This window comes from Letharia lupina, assembly GCF_014066315.1.
Source record: "Letharia lupina isolate WasteWater1 chromosome Unknown contig_10, whole genome shotgun sequence".
NCBI lineage: Eukaryota > Fungi > Ascomycota > Lecanoromycetes > Lecanorales > Parmeliaceae > Letharia > Letharia lupina.
In genome coordinates, this window is record NW_023502979.1 from 1,365,353 (window position 1) to 1,382,581 (window position 17,229).

General features: G+C 29.2%; 3 protein-coding genes across 3 annotated transcripts; all 3 read right to left on the minus strand.

Moving 5' to 3' along the window:
- Nucleotides 1-145: 145 nt before the first annotated feature.
- Nucleotides 146-1,177, minus strand: HO133_000386 (uncharacterized protein; the record flags this gene model as incomplete). Its single annotated transcript, XM_037291325.1, has 2 exons — nucleotides 146-975; nucleotides 1,042-1,177. 2 exons carry the CDS (start codon nucleotides 1,175-1,177, stop codon nucleotides 146-148), a joined length of 966 nt encoding a protein of 321 aa, XP_037152760.1.
- A 359-nt stretch (nucleotides 1,178-1,536) lies between these two features.
- HO133_000387 (uncharacterized protein) lies at nucleotides 1,537-3,101 on the minus strand (the record flags this gene model as incomplete). Its single annotated transcript, XM_037291326.1, has 2 exons — nucleotides 1,537-1,703; nucleotides 1,970-3,101. 2 exons carry the CDS (start codon nucleotides 3,099-3,101, stop codon nucleotides 1,537-1,539), a joined length of 1,299 nt encoding a protein of 432 aa, XP_037152761.1.
- A 493-nt stretch (nucleotides 3,102-3,594) lies between these two features.
- HO133_000388 (uncharacterized protein) lies at nucleotides 3,595-5,983 on the minus strand (the record flags this gene model as incomplete). The annotated part of the gene is made up of 7 exons (XM_037291327.1): nucleotides 3,595-3,660; nucleotides 3,822-3,895; nucleotides 3,924-4,594; nucleotides 4,675-4,821; nucleotides 4,940-5,019; nucleotides 5,174-5,293; nucleotides 5,441-5,983. 7 exons carry the CDS (start codon nucleotides 5,981-5,983, stop codon nucleotides 3,595-3,597), a joined length of 1,701 nt encoding a protein of 566 aa, XP_037152762.1.
- Nucleotides 5,984-17,229: the final 11,246 nt, after the last annotated feature.

Sequence of the window (17,229 nt, forward strand, 5' to 3'; positions counted from 1 at the left end):
CTAGTTTGCTAATTTCGCGAACAGTGTTTCTGAGGAACCTGCTGCGGAAGGCCGTTGTAATTGCTCAAGGTGCGTAATATCCTCGGTCACGCCCCTTTTGGAAGTCTAATGGAACCCGTAAAGGAGCAAATGGATGACCTCGGTCTCATTCTGCGAGCTCTTTATCACGGGATTGCAACCGTAGAGCCCACTTCGGCTCCTTCTCCGTATCTGCAACAACGACACCCTCTTCCGCTCTTCCCATAATGTCCCAGATCTTGACAACCCCGTTTCCTACTTTCCCAATCCAGGAACTTCCAGCATACCTCACGCCCTCCTCAACGCCTAGTGGGTTCTTGCCCGCTTCTTGCCCGCATCTGTTCCCGAACACTGCAATCACTTCCTTCTCCGCTTCCACAAGCGGTTTCAGCCTTCCCACCCAATAGCTCAATGTAGATAAATCCGGTTCCTCTGCATGAGCAGCCAACTCTAAGGCATCCAACCCTGTCAGCCAGGCCATTGAGAGTACAAGCAACTCCGACCCAGAAGCCAGAGCGTGAGATGCAAACTCATACGCTTCCCACGGAGCCTCGAATTTGTGTGGGTTCAGGTCCATGCATATGCCAAAATTCGCCCGTACACCCCGCTCTGGGCAAGTCTTAGGAGCGAATGTCAAAGAGGTTGAGAGCCATCCTGACGGTGATTCTTGAGCCCATGTTTCATCCGTGTAGTAAAGATGCGTCTTGCGGTAATGGGCCAAAATTTGGCTGGTGGGGGAGACAGTGACTGTGGAATTGTAGGCTATGGCTTCCCCGGCAGGCGAGAGGTCTTGAGTCTTTGTGCTGGAAGCAGGGGGTGGGGTGCAGAGCTCGGGGTAGCCGACTGTGACAATGCAATTGAGACGGCTGGCGGTCGCCCTGGCCCAATTTGTGGAGGGACCAGAGGCAGTGGGTTCGAGGTGGGGCAATATGGACGAGAAGGAAGGGTAGTTGTACCCTGTCTAGTAATCAGTGGGATGAACATTGGCTCGGAATAGAACATGACGAGGTGAAGAGGTAGTACCTGTGAAAGCGAGCTCGGGAAGAACTAGTAGGTCAATGTTTTGCGGAGATGCTGCCTCCAGTAGGGCGTTGGCGCGGGCGATGTTCTCAGGAAGCCTGCCTAGCTCAGGGTTGAATTGTAGGCAGGCTATGCGCATGTTGCGCGAAAACCTGGACGAAGAGAGGATGAAGCTTTGGAGTTGAAGACGAAGATCATAGGATCTGCTGCAGCCCAAGTTGTAGTTACCTATCTACTCTCACCATCACCATGATAGATGTCTATAATGAAGCTCTAATATGTATGCTATGCTTAATTCATAGCCCAAAACAAGCTTACCAGATTTCTTTGGAACATCTTTTGGTGCGTTCAGTATAGTTGGGAAGGAAAAGCACTAGGAACAAGACAACCATAGGTCTGGTCACATCAATGGAGACTTTACTTTGCAATTCTACCACTACTCTCCGGTCTATTTGTCTGATAGGCACCCTCGGAATATTGTACAATGTAGACCATAAGCTACGCCTTCAAAGCCGACATAGGCATGCTTTGACCCCAACTAGACGTCTTCCCCCGTGCGGCTCCATTCCCCGTATAGGCTTGCTCTTGCACGCTCCTCAAAGCATCTTCTACGTCCGATTCACGAAGCTGCTCCCTTGGAGGTATAACATATCGTGGAGTACCTTCTACCTCCACGGAAGGTCAGACTAATGGTGCAGTAGTTGACGGCCATACGTTCTTCTTTATTTGACAGCGTGCCTCAATTCCGACCAGTCTGCAATAGAAATTTAGCTTTGAAACACAGCGCAGACTCCTTAAACATACCCTGGACCCACGAAACCAGAATTTCTCAAGCGCTTACTATCCCAAAAAGCGTAACCAAGGCTTCGTGTAGTGTGTCGAATTCCGTGCGGAGAAACGAAATGAGTATTACCATACACGCAAAGCCAACCTTCGTTTGATCCATCAATGGTGTCTTTAAATGGGAAAAGGTTATTGCGGGCAACTGCGTGAATGTAATTGTGAATCAGATTGCTATCTTCGCGGGACATCTCTTTCCAAAATCCTTCCAATGCAGTTGATAGAGAACGCTTCTGCCCGTCGTAATAGATATGAGAAGACATCTCCCGCTGCATATTCAAACGGTCGAGTTGGAGAGCATGGTGTAAGAACGGTAAGCTCAAATTCGATAGGTAATCCGGGTATAGGCTATGGATCTGGAATTTGGCTTCACGTAACGCCGCTGACCGCTCGTAGGATCGAAAACTGGTGATTGCCGCAGGTTCCAATGGCGGCTCAGGCAACTGGATGCCTACGAAACTGGATTCGATCCGATCGAAAGAGTTGGAGAGCAGGGAGCAGCGGTAATCTTCGACGCAAGCTAGCTCCTCGATCTCCCACTGCTGATAATTTTCCAAGAAGAAGTGGGAATCTGACGGAAGTTCCCACAATTTTTCTCCGCTGTACTCCATGTCCGAACTAAAGATATTTGTGTACAATTCGTACCGAAAGAACGCTCGCTGAAGGCGGCCCTCCTCCACATCGGAAAGAGGGGCATAGCAGTGGTCTCGGTCTATAGGATGGCTTCTCCAGAGGCCGTTGGATTTCGGTAGGACAATGCAACCATCTTGTGGCGAGGTGTGGTTCTGAACTGATGCGGTGTCTCTGCATCGACGAAGGTAGCAATTCGACCGACTAGTCAGATCCTCGATGAAGTACTGCGTGGATTGGTACAGCTGGCACAAGGGCACCGCTATAGGTAGTGAATAGTGCTGCCCTTTTTGTTCAACAGTTTTGTGTCTCTTGTTCTCATAAGTTCGCAGAAAAGCCAGGACAGCCTTTCGGTCCGGGCCTACGTCTTTGAGTTGCGAGGCTTGCACAGCCGCCAAAGCATCGATGAATGCTGCAGGTCTGATCCTTCGGCGCATAAGTGAGATGAGGATTGTTTCTTTTGACGCCAAAAAGACTTGATAAGCTTTGGGCGAGGCTCGTATCAGCGAGTAGAGAGTTTGAGTGGTGGGAAGCTCAAGCAGTATTGGCGTGATAAGCTCGGCGGAAAGCCTATCAAAATGGTTGCGTTCCATGGTGCTGGTGAGAAGAGTGGAATGGGAAAGGAAGAGATGCGAAGACGTAGGTCAACTGAGGCAGTGTTGAGGAGGACAATAGTTGGAAGCGCCAGAATCAAACATAGACGCGTTCCAAAGAGTCGGTCTGTGGATGTGACCAAGCCTGCGTAAGGAAGAAGATTTTCGCGGTCGTCTGCTGGATCTGGACCTGGATCAAATGGTATGGACTTGATTCACAAGAGTGTCGAGGGCACCAACACAGCAGGCTAGAATACCAAATTAAGAGCAGCATAAAGGCTCAGCACCCAGCACTGTCCAGATTGCCCAAACCGGTTGGCGGCAAGTACTTCGATCGATGCTAAGGCGCCAGTTACAGTTCACGAAGGTAGCCCATGTTTTTACTAAATATTGGCGGCTATTTTGGCAACATATTTACACAATGAATATAGTGAGATCTCAGATCCGCTGATCAGCCACATCTCAACACCCGCCTTGTGTTTTCACAAGAGAGTCAAGAGCTGCACTGTCCTGGATATTTGCGTTGACTTGGGTCATCTAATGGGGTTGGAATAATTCCCTACGCAGAGCAGATTTCGGAGTCAGCGAAGCCTATTCAAGGCAGAGATTGGACTTGCAGGACAGGTCATGGGAGTGGAAAAGGTCCTTTTGCTCCCGAGACATGTCTCGTGACTCGATCTTACTACCGATGAAGAAGAAACCGCTCCGAAATGTACGTACCTTATTAATCCCGTCTTTGATGGACCACGTCCCCATATCATCATCTATCGAAGCGGTCAGCTTTTTGATATTTACTACCTAAATTTATGAGGGCAACCCTACCTGCCCAGCTCCAGAGCATATAACCACTCGTGCTAGCCTCGAAGCTTTCAAGTTGTGCTTCCACGAATTTCCTGACTTCCTCCACCACTACATCCGTCCACGTATCCATTGGGTCAGTCACACATACACATCCTTCAGTACTGCAAGTGCCAGCTGTACTGGTTCCGTCGGGATTGATACAGGCATTCGTCGTGGAAGACCATTCGCCCACGTAGACCGGAGCTAATGCATTTGCGCTACTGAGTGCCATGCCTCGTTGACACGCTGTAGTGATGTGCTCAGCTTGTGTAAGAGCGATGTCTGCAGCAACAAGAGTTTGATACATATGTGTGTCGATTCCAAAGACTCCTCTTGGGCCTAGAGACTTGGCAATGGTGGTCCAATCGCTTGGACCGTTAGGGGCAAACGCGTCATGCATGACTACCATCAGATTCTCATTGGTAGAATTGGCTTTGACAGCATGATACGCCTCTTGAGCCCATGTTTGGGTGGTACTGAGGGTGTTATTACCCCACGATATCGGTTCGTTGACAAGCTCTATACCCATGACAGTGTCACTGTACTCTTTGGAGCCATATTTTAGGGCCATGGTAGTTAAAACCGCAATCGATTTGGCGAGGTTGTCGCCTTGTTGCCACTCGACGTCTCCTTTGTGACCAGAATTATCGTACCTAGGTTTGACGTTAGCGGAATTAGGCGTCAGAGATCGAATTGCAGCTAGTCTTGGAAAGAAGAGAGGAATGATACCCACCCGTTCTGACCGCCCGGGCTACCATGGCAATCGACCCAGACCCTAAGGCCTGCAGTTTGAGCCCATCCTATCGCCTTTTCGAGGTAAGAATCTGCCCCCTGTCCAATCCCGTAAGAAACATATGGTGTGCCAGTATTGTCATAAGCCCTACACACAATCCGGGGTCAGCGTTCCCTCTGTAAGGTTAAAGCATAAGCCATGAGACTTATCTGGGGCTGGGAAGAGACATTCGCTTCTAGGGAAGACGAATAAGAAATGTACGTACCAAAAGCCAATAGGGATTCTGAGGGCGTTGATGCCGTAACCCTTAAGAGTTTGAACGTCTGCCTCGGTGAAATAAGTGTCCTGCAGAAGTTTCACAGTCAGTACTTCTTAGAGGCAAAAATTCGAGGACTAAGACAGCTGGAACGGCTATTAGGAGCCTTTTCTCGCGGGTTGTGTTTGGCAACCCGTAAAGTGGTCCATATTAGGAAGGATCTGCTACGAAAGGTGTACACACCCAGTGTTTCTGCAGAGCAGCGGCGGCTCCACTGGTTTGATCTAACGTCCACTGATCGACCGCGTCTTCTCCGTTTCCGGTAAATAGGTCATCACCATTCATGAACTTTTCAACAAGTAGCTGATTTGAATAACCAGAGTCAGTATTGCTTGTCGAAGAGTGTATATCGAGCCTCAGAGCATGCCTAGAGACGGAACATACCCAGGACATGCCTCAAGACTCAATGCTTAGTATAGAAGAGGAGATGTGGACTCCGAATATACTTACCCAGCCTCCAATGTTGACACCTCTCACGAATTCGGTACTTGTTGGGCTGTTCGACGAGGCCGCAGTTGTGGCGACGGATGCTCCGACTGGCGTCGAGATCTGCTTGGATGCCGCAGTGAAGCCAAAGGTACTGATAGTGGATGCTGTAGATGTCTCACTGGAGAATGTGACCACCGCAGTAGGCGATGATTGGACCGAGGCTAGGCTTGTCCCAGGAATATAGCCCGTTCCCACGGCTGTCCTTGTCCCAAAGGAGATTCCAGTCCCGGAAGGATATGCGGAACCAGAAGTTGTGAAAGAGCCAGTGCGGTAGCTCGTAGTGCTTTCGCTCTTCTGGGCTTGCGCCTTCGAAGAGGATGAAATTTGAGCGTATGCCGATGTCGAGGACGTTGTTGGGACGTAATGATGGTTCCATTGTCCATGTTGGTTGTACTGGCTCCATGGACCTTGAGGGCGAACCTGCGGGAGACCTTGCCAAGGGCCTTGCGGACGGGCCAGCGCTTGAAGAGCTAAACAAAGAGTGAGAACAACAGGATTGACCATGTTGATTTAGAACGGTGAAACGAAATTTCCCTTGAGGGACAAATGATGTATTCACAGGCACTGCCTGATTGTAAATGAAGGAGAAGAATTGAAGGCTTGATGACAAGGTAATGACCGTGGTATTCGAACAGCGAAAGAGTGACCAAAAGCAAATAGACCAATCAAAAAGGACAGTGGAAGCTCAAGAGGCAAAGAAAGAAGATTCGCGAAAGGATTGAAAGAGGGAGGAAGTAGAAAAGGAGACGGAGTGAGCGGCCATGATATCTGATGGCAGTACATGCAGCATCGCCGCACGGTCAGCGATTCTGGGTAACCTGAGACGATAACCCCTCAATTATTATCAGCATGCTGGCCCCTTCCACAAGCCTCGCTCACCCTTAATCTCATGGAATAGATACCTTGTTTACCTTAGATACTTTGTCAAGCAAATCAGGCGTGTTGGAGGGAGAGAGAGAAGGGCGGGAAAGTGAAAGTCATCTCCGAAGAAGAAAATTATACTATATAAACTTAATATAAAGTTATTCTAAAAGAGCGAAAAGATTATATTTAATATTAAGATTAAGAGATATTAGCTAAATAATAAATCTTTATTATTATATCTATTATTAGTTAATTAGAATAGTAAAGATCGTAAATATACTATATCTATTATAATATATTAGAGCTATCTAATAAGATAATACTAGCGTAACTTAATATCGCATATATCTACTCTATAGGCACATAGAATAATAAATATCTTTTATATTATATATCAAATTATAATATAGTTATATTATCTTCTAATAATATAATAGTAATATTTAAAGATTATTTAATAGACGTCTATTAAGTTTATTTCGCTTTCATATTAATTATCTACTTCTTCTCTAGAATTCTATCTATCTTAATATTAAATACGCTTCTATATTAATACTTATAGTTCTATAAGTCCCTATATTATATCGTTTATATTAATTCTTTTACTAGATTACTCGATATTATTATAATAATATTTAATAATTTTATTCTTAGCTTCTTAGTAAAGTAAATTCGCTTTATTATTAAGTTTATAAAAGATATACTTAATAAGATAATTAATAAGCGATTTAAATTATTATAATTATAGTAAAAGTAGTTAATTATAATATTAAAGTCGATATAGTAAGAGTAGAAATAAAAGTATAGACTATTATAATAGATAAATATAGAGAATATTATAAAGAAAACTATAAAGAATATTATAAAGAAATAAAGTATCGCTAATAGTAATAGTTTTATTTAAATTAACGTACTCTTTATAATTCTATATTAAGCTACTATATATAATTATAAAGAATCTTTCTCTTATTTTAGCTATATATTAGTTTTCGCTACTCCTCTTATCTCTCTTCTTATCTCTCTTTTTATTTTTTTCGCTTAATTATATTTAATTTACGAAGAATATAAAGACTATAGACTAAGGATAGATATATAAATATATAAACGGCGTATAATTAATATAGCTATTTAGAGATATAGCTACGAGAATATATCTTTTTTTTTATTCTTTACGAGTATATTATTACGATATATTAGAGTTATCTAATAAAATAATACTAATATAACTTAATATCGCATATATCTACTCTATAGATATATAGAATAATTAATATCTTTTATACCATATATTCAAATTATAATATAGTTATTTATTATCTTCTAGTAATATCCCTTAGATATATATTATATTATCGAGTTTTTCTTATTATAACTTTATTATATAACTCTCTTACTACTATTAAATAGAAGTATTTTAATATCTAAAAAACTCGTTCTAGCGAGTATAAATAGATTTTAGATACGATTCTTAAGAAATTATATAATTAAAAATATAGAAAAGAGCTTTAGCTTAATTTAATATATTATTATACTTATAATAAGTCTAATATTATCGAAAAGAAGCCTACTACTACTAAAATAATTTCTCTAATAATTATTTATAGTAACAGAACTTAAAGTAGTAGATTTATAGACTTTATCGATATTTTAATAAGCTTATATTCTATTAAATAACTACTTAGCGTATAGATTACGAAGAATAAGATTAATTCTATTTTTGCTATTAGATGTAATATTCACACTCGCTAAAAGTATTTTAAGAAGAATTATAATAGTTAAAACTATTCTAAATCGATCTACTATATTAATTACTTTAAAGACTTTTATAGATATTATCTTATTATCTCTTAGAATCTAATTAGTTAATCTATAGTTATTCTAGAGAATTAAATCGATAGACTTATTATTAATTAATTATTTATAAATATAGCAATAATTATATAGCGTAAGCTAAAGAATAATCTAAAGAATAATATTTATAAGAAGAGGAATAAAAGAGAGAAGGAAAATCGTATACTAGCTTCTACTATTACTTCTTCGATAATAATTATTTAACTTTCTACGCTTATACCTTTATCGAATTCTATTAATAGCCTTATAGATATTCGATTCTTACGTTTTAAAGCCGAACTCGCTATATATAGCTATTACGCCCCTTAACGCTTAATTAACTAAGTTTATAATTATAAGATAATAATAACTTTTATTACTTTATAGTAAAGGGCTAATAATTCGATATATATTAATTTAAAAGACTTTATTAAAGATATAAAGCTAAAAATCATATTATATAATTAAAGGGCTTTAAAGAATATAAAGAGAAAGCTATTAAATAAGTATTATAAATTTTATTATATCTAGAAATAGAAAGGCGATAATTTCGAGTATAAATAGAAGAAATTAGATATTAAATCGAGTATTAGACGTAACTTAACTAATAATATAAAGGCGTTTAAGCGTAAAAAGTAACTCACTTACGTCTTATTATATATTTATATATCTTTAATCTCTATAGTAAGGTATATTATAATTACTATTAAGACTAAAGACTTCGATATATAGCTATAAGAGAAGAAAGAATTCGAGAGTAAATTAAATTAAGATAAGATATTATTTAATAATAAGAAAGATTATATAGTATAAATAGCTAAATTCTTATTATTAGATTATTCTTTCGCTATATTTATTTTATTCTACGATCTATAGAATATATTACTTCTTCGAAAGAGATTACTCGTATTATATCTATCCTCCTATATCTAAATAGCTAGATCTAGAAAATTATTATATCGTTTATCGTTAAAGTATAGAATAACTAAATCTTAATATCTCTTAATCTACGTCTTAAAAATCGAAAATAAGATTTCGATTAAATTAAGATTAGACGAGTATAGGGGTAAATACTTTAATAAGACGCTTATATTATAATATATACGAATAAGCTTAGAATAGTAATATATCGAGATATTATTATATATAATAATTAAAAGAGACTTACTTCTATTAAAGCTATTATAATAAGAAAGTATATAATCTTATATAAAGTCGATAAAGATCTCTTACGTAATGGAGCTCTAGAGAATAATTTATAATAGATAGTTTTATATAATAAACGTCGATAGTAGACTTTATCTCTTTAATCGCTTAAACTCTTTACTAATTTATAATCTTATATCTAGAAATATCTAATTATATTTCTTATCGTCTATTAAATTTAATATCTAATTAATATAAGAGATAAGAGAATACTTATTAGTTTATTTATAAGTTATTAATTTATCTAGAAAGATTAATTAATTAACTCGCTAATTAATTAATATAGCGAATTAGCTAATATATAAAAAGATATTATATTAACTAGCTATTCTTCTTATTCGCTTATAAAATTAATCGAGACGTTATAAAGCTCTTTAAATAATACTCTTATTAATAATAAGATTAAATTCGTCGAAGAGTATATATACTAACTCGTCTAGATATAATATAGAGCGCTTTTTAAGATATATTAATAGTTATTTCTCGATATATTAATTTATAACTCTAAGGCGTTCGCTAGAGCTATTATTCGAAATAAAAACGATATTATATTTACGTTAATAAGATCTTATACTCTATAAAATCTATATATCTATATTATATAAACTAGCTAGAATAATATCGTTATTATAATTTTACTTAAATTTCTTTTAAATAAGAGTATAAATAAATTTTAAAATCGATAATAATATAGTAATAGCGATAATTAAAACTTAATAAGTATATTAATAATTAGACTCTAATTCGACTAATTCTTAAATATAGCGTATTTTAATCTTTTTCGAGGCCTTAATTACTAAGTTTTTTACTATTACTACTTTTACGATTTAATTAAACTAATCTCTCTTAATATAATATTACGGAAGCCTTTTATAGAAGTCTTTAATAGAGCTATTTCTGCTAGATCTAAGAGGCTTAGAGAGCCTAGACCAAATATATATTAGCGTCTTCAAGTATTCTCTATTAAAGCAGATTTCTAGATAGTAAGAATATATCTTCTTTTTATATTATAACTTAATTTATAATAATATAATAGTAATATTCTAATTATTTATAAGTATTAATAGTTTATACTTATAAGTAGATCTAATATCTTACTAATATTAATATTAATTTAAACCTCTTTCTCTAAATAACGTCTTTTTTAGATTAATTTAGATTATATTATTATTAATAGCTATATTAAGCTAGTTTCTATTATCTCTTTAGACACTATAGCTACTATTATTCTAGCTTTTAAAAGTATTTTAACTACTCTTTATTTTGCTAGCAATCTTATATATATTATATATTAAATTTAAGTATTTATAGAAGATATCGATCGAGTTTAAGAGATTTCTTATAAGATAGTAATTACTACTTATTATATTATAATTATTTATATATATTCGAAGTTAATAGTTATAAGATCTAAGTAAATATTAGAAGAGCTCTTTTCTATATATTAAAATATCGACATCTTATTACTTCGATATTTTATTAAAGCCTTCAATAATTATATAATAAACTTTAAAGCTACGTTAGCTATTTAATACTTCTTTAGATATTATAAGTCTCCCTCGATAGATAATATATCTATATTATTACGATCTGTCTTCTTATTTATTAAGTTAATTACGCGAGTAAGATTCGCTACTATATTAGTAAATAAAGCTATCTATAATTAATTAATTAAATCTCAACTATCTATTATTATAATATAAGAATTTATAAAAGTATAACTCGCTAAACTACGAGTTATAATAGTAGAATTTCGTATTATATTAGATTTATCTAAATCTTTAAAAGATTTAGAGTTATTAGATAAATTAGAATTAGTCGAAAATAGCGATAATAATAATAATAGAGTTAATTAATTTAATTTAGATAATATTAACTTTTTTAATTTATTCTATAAGAGTAAGTCTATTAATATCGCCTTAGTAATAGAATATATTAATAAAAGTATTTTCTTTTTAAAATATATATATTTTTATCGATTAAGTTAAAAATATAATATGAGCTAAGAATAATATACTACTACGATAGAATCTTTAGATCTATTTAAGAGAAATTATATTTACTTAATTTACTATTAAACTAATTAAAAATAATAAACGCTTAATTACTTATAATATAAATAAGTAATATTATCTACTATTAATACGTTAAAAGCTATTATATTCTTAAGATATAGTAATTCTATTATAAGAAAAGTATTCGATATAAGATATTATTTATTATCGAGAGCTATAAAAGTATACTTAAATAATTATAAAAATAGCTTAGAACGCGGATATAGGTGTTATAAAGAATTATATATTACTATAAGAATAAAAGTACTCGAAGCGAATTAATAGACTCGCTTACGTCGCTTACTAGACTATAAGCTATATAGCTAGAGTAAATATTTAATATACTTAATAAAGTCTTAAATACTTATAAGTTCTCTTTTCTCTTCTTTTTTTTTTAGTTATTAATTTATCTAATAACTAATCTATTTATTCTATTAATTATATATCTAGATCTTATAATTATATAACTACTACGTAGTTTTATTAAAAGAGATCTTATTATCTTATAATTCTAATAACTTTATTTATATAAAGTTATTTAATTTAGTTATAATAAGTAACTCGCGAGTTAATTCTATTAATTTATAAAATAGAAATATTCTATTATAATTAATTAATAATGTTTTTAATCTAATAAATAACTTTTATTAGAATATATCTATTATATAATTAAGCGATTATAATATTAATTTTAATATTAATAGAAATTCTAATAATACTATCGATGAAAATAATAATCGTTAAAGCGTTATATTTAATAACCTTTTATTTATAGATAAAAATTCTTATTTTATAAACTTAATTTAAATTTAACGCTATCGACTTTTAAAGCTTAATATTAAAAAGTAATTAATTATCGAAAAATTTAAATTAATTAAAATATAGAATATATAAGAATATCGTTATAAGTATAGCGATAACTATTATTATAATTCGAGTTATAAGAAGATAAGTATTATTAAGATATTTAATATATAGCACCTTAATAACTATAGTTTAATAATTATATTTTTTTAAAATTATAACGATTTTATCGCTTTAACGCTTTATATCGATTTTTATATAAATAAAGAAAAGACTTATTAGTTTTCTATTTTATTAATAAATATTAAGAAGTAAATCTAGAGAAATATTAGAAATACGATATTACGCGATATTAAGAAATCTATCTAAGAGAAATATAAAGAATAATATTTAAATTAAGTTTATAATTTAGTTATTAAGTCTTATAATATAGAATATTAATTAATTAAAATAATTATAAAAAATATATAATTAATAGCTAGCTTTAATAACTATCTTACTATACTTTAATTATAATAAGATCGCTATATAATCGATCTAGAATATATAAAAGTCTTATAAAATAAAGTAATAGAGAAAATTTCTCTAAAAGCTATAAAGAAAATTATTTAATCTATTATTTATATTATATTATTATAATAATATTAAAATATAAAATAAAGATTATAAAAAATAAAAGAGCTCTTTATTTTAGATAAGACTCGCTTTAATAATAAAATAAGTAATTAAGAGAGTAGTAATTAATAGTATATAAAGTCTAAAAGTTAATATATAAAGAACTAATAAGATTAAAAGAAGAGATTATTTTCTTTAGCGCTATAAAATCGAAAGTCTACGCGAATTAAACTTGAAGATAATAACTCTTATATTAAGTCTAAAATATCTTTTATTAAAATATAATACTATAATTATAAATAGTTAGAATATTATAAGAATTCTTTTAAATATTTAAATTATATTATAGATAATAAAGTATATAATTATAGATTAAATAAAGAAAAAGATAAAGTCTAATACTTATCGCTATAGTATTAAATACGCTATTAATTAAATAATAATCTCGCTCTCTATTATTAAGAGGTAAAATTATTATATTAAATAAAAAGCGTAAGATAATTATTCTAATAGATATTAATAGTAAAGAAATCTTTATATTATAATCTTTTATTAAAGAAATATAGATTTCTAAATCTAAATACGCGTTAATAATAATATATATTATTAATAATTATTAAATACTCTTATATAAAAAGTATAATCTAGTCTTTAGTCTTGCGAATAATTAAGAAAAAAAGTAAAAGTAAATCTTAAAGGCGTATATTATAGATATATAAGAATATAATCTTATTTTTAATTTCTCTTAAATTTATAATATCGATTTAGATATTTATTAATGCGAGTAATTTTAGATTTATCGCGATTTTTCTATAAGTAATAAAAAGTAAATAGATATCGTAATAATAAATATAAAATAGTTTATATTATTAATTAATATAGCAATTATATATAATCTAAAATAAGCGTTTATTATATTTTTATATTAGATTCTATTAAAAAATAATAAAAATAATTATAATAAAGCTATATAATATAATACTATATAGCTAGATAATTTTAGCGTATCTAAATAATTTAAAGATCTATTAGAAGTCTTTTTAGAAGAGCTATTTAATAGTCTTAATATATATAATTAGATTAAATACTCTATTAACTTATTATCTAATAAACTACTTAAAAGTAATTTAATTTATAATATATTATATAATAAGCTTATAGCGATTAAAGATTATCTAGATATTATATTTAAGAGAAAGTAAATTTAACTCTTAATTAGTTAGATTAGCTCGCTAATATTATTTATTAAAAAATTAGATAACTCGTTATAATTTTATATTAACTATTAAGAGCTTAATAAAATAATTATTAAAAATAATTACTCGTTATTACTACTTTTAGAGATATTAAAAAGATTCGCATATATAAAATACTTTATTAAGATTAATATTTATAATATATATTATAGAATATAAATGCGAAAGAGAGATAAGTAAAAAATTATCTTTTAAACTCGCTATAATTAATTTAAGTATTAAATAATATCTTTTAATCTCGTAAATATTTTTATAATCTTTTAAACTTATATAAATAAAGTATTTAAATTATATATTAATATCTTCTATATAATATACTTAGATAATATATTAATTTATTTTAAAATAAAAGAGTTATATTAAAAGTATATATATAAAGTACTACGCGTATTATTAAAATATCGACTCTATACGAAGTTATCGAAATATACTTTTAATTGTAATAAGATTATTTTTTTAAGATTCTTAATAAATTAGCGTGATATCTAAATAAAGTTATCGCGTATTAAAATTATTATTAAATAATTAGAATTAAAGTCTATTAAAGATATCTTAATCTTTCTAAAATTTATAAACTTTTATTAATAATTCATATAAGGCTTTTTATAGATAGTTATATTTTTAATAAATTTAATCTAAGAAGTAAAGAAAGGCGAGATTAGATTACTCTTTATATTTAATAAAAAAGTATATAAGACTTTTAAGATATTTAAGCGAGTATTTATTATTATATTTATACTAAAATATTATAATTAAAAAGTATTATTTATTATAAAGATTAATACTTTTAATATAGATATAAATAATATACTTAATTAACTAAGCGAGAATAAATAATAATATCTTATTACTTTTTTTAGCTATAAATTTAAAAACGCTAAATCTTACTAAAATATATATAATAAAAAGCTTTATATAATTATATTAAGCTTTAAAAATTAAAAATATTATTTATAAAATAATAAGTATTCTATTTATATAATCTTAGATTATAATAATTTATATTATTTTATAATAATAAAAGAGCTTAATATAAAGTAGATTCGCTAAATTAAGAAATTAATTATATTTAACTTTATAATTAAATATTATAAAAAAAAATTTAACTTTATAAATATATTATTAAGAAGATTTAATATTATTAAATTAAATAATAGCGAGAATAATAATAATAATTTTTTTTCTATCTTACGAAATAAGCTTCGTAATTAAAAATATTAATTTAATCTATAGAAATATAATAATATACTTATTATAATTAAACTTATAGCGTTAATAAAATAATTAAATAATATTATTATTATAGATATCTAAGTTATTAATTTAAATAAGAGAGTATTTAATAGATAAATATATATTCTAGATATTATAATATTATTCTAACTTCTAATTTATTAAATTTTAGAATTAAAGAGATTTTATTTAAAGCTATAAAAATTAATAATAATATAATTATTTAAATTATAATATAAAAATACTTTTATTATAAATAAGAAATAATATTAAAAATACGCTATTAAATAGAATAAGCTTTCGAAATAAGAAGTTAATAAGAATAAATTACTACGTTATAACCTCGTAATCTATATATCTAACGATCTTATTATAAAGAAAGAGATTCTTTATATAAATTATAATAATTTTAATATTAGATATTTTATTTATAAGTATATTAAAGAGAATATTAGATCTAAATATTATTAAATAGAAATAATAAATAATATAATAAAGTATATTTATATTTATCTCGATTATTAAAGAGTATAAATTTATTATTATAAATTATATAGCGAGCTAGCGTTAATTTTACTAGATAATATAAATTTATTTTATATTATAATAATAAATTTTATTATAAACTTATTATCTATAAGAGATTTATATATTAATAAAATTTATAATATTATTTTAATCTTAATAGATAAGCTAATTAAGTATATAATATATATTATAATTATAAAGAATCTAAAGATTAATAATCTTACTAATATCTTATAGCGAAAGTTTATATTATTATATAATATAATATATAACTTAATTTCAAATTAAGACTCTCTATTTATAAGTAAATTTTAAATAATATTATATTAATATTTAGATATAAAGTATAGACTTAATATTATATTTTATTCTTAAACTAATAATTAGATTAAGAGATAAAATTAAGTTTTTAAATATTATTTATAAGTATATTATAATTATAAATAAGATAATTAATCTAAGATCTTATTAATAGCTATATTTATATATAATAATAATATATATATAAATATTAATAAGACTTTATAAGAGCTATTAATAAGATATATAATAGATTTAGAAAATATTTTTAAGAGTAAAATCTTAAAAGAGAAAATATTACTTATTATAGAGCGAGTAGAATAATTATAAAAAATAAAATTATATTTAAAAGAATTATAAAAGTAAATATCGAAGTAGTAAGTAAAGTATTATAATAGTAATTATAAGGCTATAATCTTTTAAAAAAGAGAATAAAGTACTATTATAAAGCTTAAATATATATATTTTATAATTAAAAAAGAAATTTAATTATAAATAGTTTAAGTCTTTTAAAGTATTAAAGAAAATAAATATATAGACTTATAAGTTAGACCTCTCTATAAGATATAAAAAAATCTATTCTATATTTTATATATCGCTATTAGAGTTATAATACTTATATAATAATAATTCGAAGTTATAAATAATCTTAATTAATAAAGAAGAAAAGTAGAAAATTAATAAAATACTAGATAAAAGAGTTTATAAGAATAAGATTAAGTATCTTATTAACTAAAAAAACTTCTTACTTTATAAAACTTTATAAGAATTAATAAAGTATCTTAAAAATATTAAAAGTATAATTAAGAACTTTAAGTAAATAAAAAAGTTATATAAATTAATATCTAAGATAAAATTAAAGATATAATTATTAAGAGAAATTAAAAAATAAAATAGATTAAGAAAATAATAATAATAGAGAAATCTTATAAAGCGAATAAGTTATAATTAAAAGGCCTAGCGAAAATAGCTAAGATATTTATAAATATATTTTAAAGCGTTAAAGTATTACGTATTATAAGAAAAGTAATTATTAAGATTATATATATAATTATTACTA